At 43.7% G+C, this 10,000-nt stretch overlaps 1 protein-coding gene across 1 annotated transcript in view; it reads right to left on the bottom strand.

Annotated features, from left to right (window-relative positions):
* Positions 1-10,000, bottom strand: part of bcar1 (BCAR1 scaffold protein, Cas family member) — a 73,166-nt gene that overhangs the window by 8,906 nt on the left and 54,260 nt on the right. Inside the window, exon 3 of the mRNA XM_080737710.1 lies at positions 4,565-4,714. Coding sequence (XP_080593836.1) covers positions 4,565-4,714 — 150 coding nt within the window. The remainder of the gene's footprint in view (positions 1-4,564; positions 4,715-10,000) is intronic.

Below are 10,000 nucleotides of genomic sequence, written 5' to 3'. Positions count from 1 at the left end.
GTGTGTGCGTGTGTGTGTGTGTGTGTGTGTGTGTGTGTCCGTTCAGTATGCATGAGCCATGTGAAGTGTTATCAGCAAGCAATTTCCTAAATCCACTCCTAAACACCCCCCAAAAAACAATAGATTGCACCCCCCCGCCTCAATCCTCCACCCTCTCTCTCTTCCTGTTCCTTTACTCTCTGTCATTCTCTCTCTCTCTCTCTCTCTCCCTCTCTCTCTCTTTCTCCTCACAAACATCCTCGCTCACTCTTTTTCATTAGCAAGTCTAATGCAGTGGTGACAATGTGTTCCAATCTGGTGTGCTGGCCTCATGGGTGAGGCAGCTGGAGGCAGAGAGAGAGAGAGAGAGAGAGAGAGAGAGAGAGAGAGAGAGAGAGAGAGAGAGAGAGAGAGAGAGAGAGAGAGAGAGAGAGAGTAACGGCAACAGGCAAACGGAGGCATGGAGACAAATCTCAATTTCACTCTGAGTGTACAATTGGTTCTATTTTGTCACACTCAGCTTTTTACAAAAGGATAAATTAACATGGAGGATTTGACCGTATATGATGGGTATGACAAGGATGCACAGAGAGAGCGAGAGAGAGAGAGAAACAGAGAGTCACAGATGGACAGAGAGAGGGAAACAGATAGAGGATATGAGCATAATACCAGGCATTTCTAATCAATGCACCACAAACCCACCTGGCTCCACGCCAGCTGACTATCTGCCAGTCTGGTGCAGTTTCATTTTATTATTATTTCTTTTTTTTTAAACATATTTTACATTGCAGTGGTGATCTCGTTGCTGTTGGGTTTCCACGATGTACACGCTCACAACAAGATTCAAGACAAGTTTAGGGATGGGACGATACGCGATATTATCGTTTATCGTGATAAAAAAACACTCACGATAATCGTATCGTGGAGATTTAATTTATCGTGATATCGTCCTCCGTCATGCACCTTTTATTTGCAGAGCTGCATATCCGGTACCACTTAAAGCCTCTATAATTGGTAAAAGGTACTTTTAATATAGGTACTTGATATACCGGTATATATTTTTTTACTCTATCAAATGTCTTTGCCAAAAAATAGCCGATCTACAAGCTCACATTTTTGGCAAATGTTCCTCCCCCAGCATAATGGATTTTGATTATCGCGATAATATCGTAAATCGCGATTTCTTTTGTCACAATAATGGTGATATGACATTTTCATATCGTCCCATCCCTACAAGTTCCCCTTTCAGCCTTCCCAGTGGTTAATATAAACGTGTGATAATAACTACTGTTATTATGGCTTTGGTGACTTTTATGGACCGATAACGGTCAGAAGCGACTGAGCTTCAAAGCTGAGACACGTGTAGTTATGGCAGATGAACCAATGGACTAGAGCGATAGATTACCCAAGACCAGTGGTTCTCAAACCTTAACTTTTCAAGGTCTTCCCTTAACTCTGACAGTACACAAATGGAACCCAATGGACCCCAACGGGTCCATTTGGTTCCATTTGTTATACTGTCAGAGTTACAGACTTGTAAGGGTCAATTTAGACCCACCTTATCTCAGAGATACTGAGATACTGAGATAAGGTGTTTATTGCTCACTGTTGCACATTTACAGCCAACACAGTACATAGAGCCCAAGATCGTTATATGTGTCCGGCAGAAACCTTGCATCTCCATATTTCATGTTTTGTCGTGATCGTCATACTGTACAAGAGTGTCGCACAAAAGTAGTGAAAATAGCAGACATACAAGGTTTCGACCCGACAGCGACAATATACTGCATTATGCACAGGTCCATGAGAGTTCCATGAAGAACACACAGGGTTTTGCAGTGCATATATCACCATAAAGAGACATACAGCTTTGTTCTAGTATCAGTTTCTCTAAAAGCCCCAAAGCCAACTTGACTCCCTCCTCACCCTCCACTATACACAGGGGGTCTCTCTCTCTGTCTCTGTCTCTGACTCTCTCTCTCTCTCTCTCTCTCTCTCTCTCTCTCTCTCTCTCTCTCTCTCTCTCTCTCCCTCTGTCTCTGTCTCTGTCTCTGTCTCTCTCTCTCCCTCTGTCTCTCTGCACATCATGCTGCTCTGAGGCTGCATGACCTTTGCTTTTGGAAGAAGGCCTGTTAGCATGAACATTCTCCTAGTAGCCTATGTGTGTGCTTCTACATGCATTATCGTGTGTGTGTGTGTGTGTGTGTGTGTGTGTGTGTGTGTGTGTGTGTGTGTGTGTGTGTGTGTGTGTGTGTGTGTGTGTGTGTGTGTGTGCGCGTACGTGTTTGTGTGTGTGCGCGCGTGTGTGTACCCATGTTCTTATTTAGCTGACAGCCAGAGAAAGTGCATATGGCTTCTGAGCTCTCTCACACACACACACACACACACACACACACACACACACACACACACACACACACACACACACACACACACACACACACACACACACACACACAGACCTTTGTCTTTTCTTGACTGTGGAAAACAATTCTGCAGCTTCCAGACTATGAAATGTACCGTATGCATTCTGTACTGTGTGTGTGCGTGTGCACACACACACACACACACATACAGTATGCACAGCAGAATTATCCAGCTCCCCTGCGGGCTATGAATGACCTTCACTAAAAACAGAAGTCAATTTACTAGAAGCAGTGCTCTTCCGAGCACAGGTCTCCACCAGGCCGTGCGTCCTGGTGGTGCTACTGTATAATAGGCCAATGTAAAAAGGGTGGCATATGTTCTTCACCTTAGATCTTTCATGGCAATCGAACGCTGCATGCATGATTTCAAGCATTGTGTTCCAAAAATGTGTTTTGCTAAAGTCTACCTGCTGGTGGCGCTATAACAGGACAATGTTAAAAAGGTAGCATTTGTTCCTTGACTTAGTGGGAATATGTGTGGCAAATGTCACGGTAATCGCAAGCTGCGTTGATGATTTGAGGCATTTTGTTCAAAAACGGAGCAATCCTGCAAACTTTGGAAGCTAATATTAGCCAATCAGGATGGAATGTGAAATATCAGACGGATCGGACTTGATCACATGACTATAGAGATACTGTGTACCGATTTGCATGATTTTTGGATAAAATCTCAAGGAGTAATATCCAAAAATGTGTTTTACATAAGTCGGCCCAAAGGTGGCGCTATAAAAGGCTGATGTGAAAAATGCAGGGCAAAGGTTTATCCTTAGCCTCTAGGGAGTGTGCTTACAAAGTTTGAAACTGATCGGTGGAGTTATAGGTAAAACGACAAATCGGGCTGTTATAGCGCCACCATGAGGCTGATTAAAAAAAAATTAAGTGGCATTTCTTCCTCGGCCTAGTGGGAACGTGTGTGCGCGATTTCATGATAATTGCACTTTGCGTTTGTGATTTGAGGCATTTTGTTCAAAACGGCTCAATCCCACAAACTTTGGAAGCCAATCTTAGCCAATCAGGATGGAATATGCAAAATCGGACAGATCCGTGTCGATCACATGACTGTCGAGATACTGCCTACCGATTTGTAGGATTTTTGGACAAAATCTGTAAGAGTAGTGCACAGAAATGTGTTTAGCAAACATCGGCCACTAGTTGGCGCTAGAAAAGGCCCATTTGAAAAATTTAGGGCAGAGGTTCTAGATTGGCATCCAGGGAATGTGTGTGCTCACTTTGGCAGCGACCGGGCCAACGGCGACTGAGATTTGGCGCTCACAAACTGCGAGGACGGACGCACGCACGCACGGACGGACGGACGCACGGACGGACGGACGGACACACGGACGGAGGGGAAAACATACTCTCCCTCAGCCTTCGGCTGGTGGAGACAAACTCTCCCTCAGCCTTCGGCTGGTGGAGACAACTAGAGAGAGAGAGAGAGAGAGAGAGAGAGAGAGAGAGAGAGAGAGAGAGAGAGAGAGAGAGAGAGGCAGGCAGGGGGTTATACTGTACTGTACTTTAGGTACAGTGTGGGAGTCAGAGATGTAATATTCCTAATAATCTAATATTAATACTCTACAGACAGAATGACCATAGTGAGTCAATGTCTGTGTGTGTGTGCGTGCCAGTCTTATGTCTTTGTCTCTATCTGGGGTAGTCTGACTGCAGCTACTAAGTGTCAGTATCTTGTTTGCATCGCGCTGCGAGGCATTGTGAGCTTGTAGATCAGATTTTTTCGGCAAAGACGTTTGGTGTGGGGAAAAAGAGCAGACTGAGTACAGAGTGAAATGTCAAGTTATGTATTGACGATTCAAGTGGTTAAATGTGTATCTGAAAACACAAATTGACATGAATCCAAAATACACTGATGATTGTGCTGTCAAACAATGAAACTATATGGAATCTATGAGAAGGTTATGGGGGTCCTGCTTCATCTCTCTCAACTAAGGGGTCCTTGGCCTGAAAACGTTGAAGACCCCTGTACTGGAGGATGCAGTGCTTAGACATCCAGCACGCTTGAAAACAGATCAAAACACACACACACACACACACACACACACACTGCAGAATGTACTGCCAACACACACACGTGCATGCACGCACACACGCACGCACGCACACACACACACACACACACACACACACACAGAGCCCTGTCTCACCTGTGTATTGTATTGCTGGCGCGTGGGGGGCACGTCGTAAATGTCTTGCTGCGACGGAGGCAGATGGCGCGGTGGGACGTCGTATTCATCCTGGTCCGACTTCACTGTGTCGTATACGTACACCTGGCCCACCCGAGTGGGGACCACCACCTGGACACACAGAGAGAGAGAGAGTTACATTATGTTCCATGTGTTATGCGCACACACACCTAACTCAGAAACAAGTACACAGCAAATTCGAGTGTGTTAATTTAACTGTGACACATTCATTTTTTGTTGTTTTTGCACACTGGCACAGCCAGGGAGCCTACAAAGAGTTGTGAAAAGCTTCATTTTACTCTTTCGTTGGTTCAATATTTTTGGAAACCCACAAACACACTTAAAACACTTTCTTTCACTTTCAAACATTTTCCAAAAAAAATGCTTGGTGTCTTGTAGAATGTACGTTTTTTTGCTACTTTTTGTGTGACAAAGTAAGCAAGGGATTATCTTAGGAGAAAACATGAAAAGGTGAAACATGGAGTTTTTCCCAGACGGCAACAAAGTACTGTACATCTTTGGGACTCACGAGACATGAGCCCCCGACCAGGGGCGTCACACTAAATTCTGGGCCCTGGGTACAAGGATTCACTGCGGGCCCCCCATGAATGTTAACTATTGAAAAATAGCAGATATACAAGCTCACAGCGCGGCACCGAGTGCCGCGCTGTGAGCTTGTAGATCTGCTATTTTTGAAAAATCGTGAAAATGTGTGCCAAGAATGTCAGTGATGCTCAAACTTTTTCATGTGAAGGACCCCCCCACATCTCAAAATATTTAGTTCCAGGGACCCAACCCCCCCCCCCCCCCCCCCCCAGAAGCAACATTTGAGTTACAAATGTTCACTTAAAAAATACATATATTCAAAGATTTGCGCACATTTTCACGACCGCGCTGTGAGCTTGTGTATCTGCTATTTTTCAATAGCTAAAGTTACTAGGGCCCCTCCACCTTGGGCCCTAGTAACTCAGTCCCACTTTCCTACCCCTTGTGACGCCCCTGACCCGACAGACACACACACCAGCTCTGTTTTTATTGCCACTCAGAGGACGGAGGTCCTGTCATATTGTCGTGGGAACGAGGCTGCCCTATTGTGTGCCTGTTTAAACTCTGCATTATGGGGTCTCAGTGTAGAGTCAACTAGCTAGCCTGGGAAATCACAACATCTGTGGCACACACACACACACACTCACTACGCAAAGAAATACACATACACACATACGTGCAGGCCAGGCACACAGCTCAAGCTTTCCCGCACACCAACGCTTTGATATTCAGAGAATCATGCATAATGTCACAGCAATGCTCATTTGATTTACAATTTTAATTTAGGTGTTAACAGGGTTGATTGATTGATTGATTGATTGATTGATTGATTGATTGATTGAATATTTTATTAGTCAAATGGGATAACACATACTGTTGGACAGGGGTCTTCAACAGGGGGTCCGGGACCCCTAGGGGGTCCTTAGAGTTACTACAGGGGGTCCTCCAAATCTTTGTGTGATAGAAGCTTTGTTTCTCCTTTTCTATATTAAACACTTGAACCCTAGGGTCCATATTCTGAGAACTTTAGCCAAAATAGCAGATCTACAAGCTGTAGATCGGCTATTTTAGGCAAAGCGGTTTCGTGTAAAGGGGGAAAAGAGTGGGAAGTACAGAGTGAAAGGTCAAGTTTATTAAGTATTGACGGTTCAAGTGGTTAAATATCTGAAAACACAAATTTACATGAACCCAAAATACACTGATAATTGTCAAACGATGAAACTATATTGTATTTATGGGTTGTGGGGGGTCCCTGGCACTCCCTGCTTCATATCTCTCTCTTTCGATTAAGGGGTCCTTGGCCTGAAAACGTTGTAGACCCCTGCTATAGGATAACACAAAAGAGTCCTTGGGATTAATTTCCATTGTGGTCTACGCTCTTATCCAGAGTGACATACAGTATAAACACATATCAAATGCAGAGAGACGGTGTAGTGCCTCTGTACACTAGGATCACAGACAAACCAAGAATCAATCTAAAATATACTTCAACAAAGACACATGTAGCTAGCCACTGCACAAATACACAAATATGCATTAAAAAAGGCCCACACAAAGGAGAACACACATACTGACAGACAGACAGACAGACAGAAACGCACACACACACCTCTTTCCCCCGGCAGGTTGTATTTTAATGAGATCAATATTCCTATTAAAACCTTATCATGTATGTATAATATATGTGTGCGTGTGTGTGTTGTCGTGCACGCATTTCTGCCGTTATGTGTGTCTCCTCTGATTTCCTGTAATCTAGGTGGCTTATTGATTGACCGTGGGGCTAGAGGGAGAGCGAGAGAGGGAGAAGGAGAGAGAGAGTAGAGAGAGAGGGAGAGATATCTTGTGATCCAATCATGGCACCAGGCAGAGAGATCTGCAGTGATTAAAGCTGACTATCACAACTCTCTCCTTTAGTCAACCTGCACTCCTTTAAACCCCCCCCCCACCCCACCCACACCCACCCACACCCCTCTGTACTTGCCTTTCCCTTGGATTAAACACTACATTTATAATCCACTGAAATATGTTTAACCACTTGAACCCTCTATACTTAGTAAAACCGACCAGAGTTCCTTTTTTTTAACAGTCTAACCAAATCTCTTAAATAGCAACCTGTTGTTGTTGTTGTTGTTGTTGTGTTGTTGTTTAGATCGGCTATTTTTTGGCGAAAGTGTTTTGCAGGACCAGAGATCTTATTATGACACCGATTCATTCTAGGGATGGGACGATATGAACATTTCACATCACGATTATTGTGACAAAAGAAATCGCGACTTAGTTACGATATTATCGCGATAATCAAAATCCATTATCCTGGGGCGGAACATTTGCCAAAAGCTCACAAAGCTCACTACAAGCTCACAACGCGTCGCTTTTTGGCAAAGACATTTGATAGAGAGTGAAAAAAAATACTGCATTAAGTACGTATATTATAAGTAGGTTACCTTTTACCAATTATAGAGGGTTTAAGTGGTACCGGATATGCAGCTCGGCAAATAAACGGTGAATCGATCCCAGGGCATGACGGAGGACGATATCACGATGAATTAAATCTCCACGATATGAATCTTGTGAGTGTTTTTATCACGATAAAGGATAATATCGCTTATCGTCTCTACATTCATTCATAGCAGCTCACAAACGTTATATATATGATGATGGCTGACCTGCCTGTCTGTCTGTCTGTCTGTCATCATATATATATATTTAGTATATACAGCAACAATTGATGCGCTACCCTCCACCCAAGCTTGACTTCCCCAAAGCGCTCATTACAGGTGTGGCCATGGCAACATGCACTGTGGCTGGGGTAAAGTGTGCTTTTTGTTCAGATACCTGAAGGTTCTGGAATAGGATTGCAAACGAGACACACACTGTGTGACAGCGTATGAATTCACACTGAATATCTCAGATGGGACGTATTGATAATCGATACAGCGAGGCACATATACATTAAGGACAATCTATTGACCAGAGTGACAGGGAGATGAGCATTGATGTGCAAGCGTTTACACGCACGCACGCACACATGCAAGCATCACACTTATCAAACAGTACAGCAGGCTTTATCATGCCCACAGATCCATAGATTACGATTTATCTTTATACTAGGTTGTACATTTGACATGGGGCATCTTCTTGGAATTACAATGGACAGAGACAGCGTGGAGATGGCACATGATTTGAATGCACAGCGTAACGGTTAAGTCTTGCATGGGGACACATACACGCTCTATAGCAGGGGACTTTTTGTGTGTTGTGAAATTAATGACATTGTTTGTTATTCAGATGGCTTTCTGTTCAGACACCCGTTTCTAGACTTGATTAATGAAACGTCTGATAATATTTGCTCAGCTACCCAGCTGTCAAAAACACTGTGTGTTTAGCGTGTGTGCATGCGTGTGTGACAAAGACAGCCCGTGTCTGTGTGTGACAGAGAGAGACAGACACACAGAGTGTGTATGTAATGTATGTGTGTATCCATTGAGTGCATATGTGTGTGTGCATGCGTGTGTGACAGAGACAGACCGACAGATAGGCGACAAATGAAGAAACAATTCATCCGAAGACCTCCCTACAAAAATACACCTCCCCTTCTCCACCCATTTCTTCTTCTTCTCACCTCTCCATTTTCCTACGTTTAACCACATAACCCCTCTTTTCTTTGAGAAACGGACTTGCCTTGCAACTCTACTCGGGACTGCTTCTCTACACCAGGGGTCTTCAACAGGGGGTCCTTAGAGTTACTACAGGGAGGTCGCCAAATCCTTGTGTGATAGGATAATTCTTTTAAATGAACAACTTGAACCCTCACATCCCTATTCCGAGGAGAACTTTAGCCAAAAAATAGCCGATCTACGAGCTTGTAGATCCGCTATTTTCGGCAAATAGGTTTGGTGTAGAGGTAGAAAAGAGCAGACCAAGTACATAGTGAAAGGTCATGTTTACAAAATATCGACGATTTAAGTGGTTAAATGTCTGACAATACCGTACACATTAACAAATATGGTGCCAACCCCGAGTTTCCCGAGTTTGTATTGGTACTACCGCTGTGCCAACCCCGAGTTTCCCGAGTTTGGGCCGTTTTTGAAAAAAAAAAAAGTTAAAAAAAAAAAAAAAAAAAAAATCAAAAAAAAATTTTTGGACCTCCAGAAATGTATTAGGCATGATCGCGATCGCGAAATTGCATGTTTAACCCCCATACCAACTCATTCTTTCAAACATAGCAGCCATGTTTGTTTACATCTGAAGAAAACATAATGGCTGATAAATCATGAATGCCTGAACGGATTTCCAAGCGGATTTTTTTGTTTGAAAGCTGTGAACATCATCTACACACGTGGTGCATCATCTAGGCATGGGCGTGCACTTTTTACACAATTGCACAATTACATGGAAGTCTATGGTAACCATGGCAACGCGAGACATTGAAGAGAAAAAATCATTGCAACATAAGTGTTAACATGAATCCAACATAGAGTGCTGTCAAACAAGTCTATGAATCTATCTATGAAATCGATGAAAATCTGCATCATGTCGAGGGGGTCCCTGCTTCATCTCTCTCTCAGCTAAGGGGTCCTTGGCCTGAAAACGTTGAAGTCTACACCAAACCTCTTCGCCAAATCAGCCGATCCACAAGCTCATAATGCGTCACGTTTGAAGCTATTTTAGCCAAACGTTCTTTCTGGAATAGAGATGCTGGGAATCAAGTGGTTAATAATATGAATCCTGTTTGCCACCCGTGGTGCTTTTGAGGGCCGTTGTGAAGGGTCTTGTAATCCAACTGTGTTACTCACCAACAGGGATTCTGTTTTCAGCCTCCCCCTCGCGTTCAGTGGTGTAAAGTAATAA

This window comes from Nannobrachium achirus (assembly GCF_963921795.1).
Source record: "Nannobrachium achirus genome assembly, chromosome: 11".
NCBI lineage: Eukaryota > Metazoa > Chordata > Actinopteri > Myctophiformes > Myctophidae > Nannobrachium > Nannobrachium achirus.
This window is presented reverse-complemented; position numbering and strand designations above follow the sequence as displayed.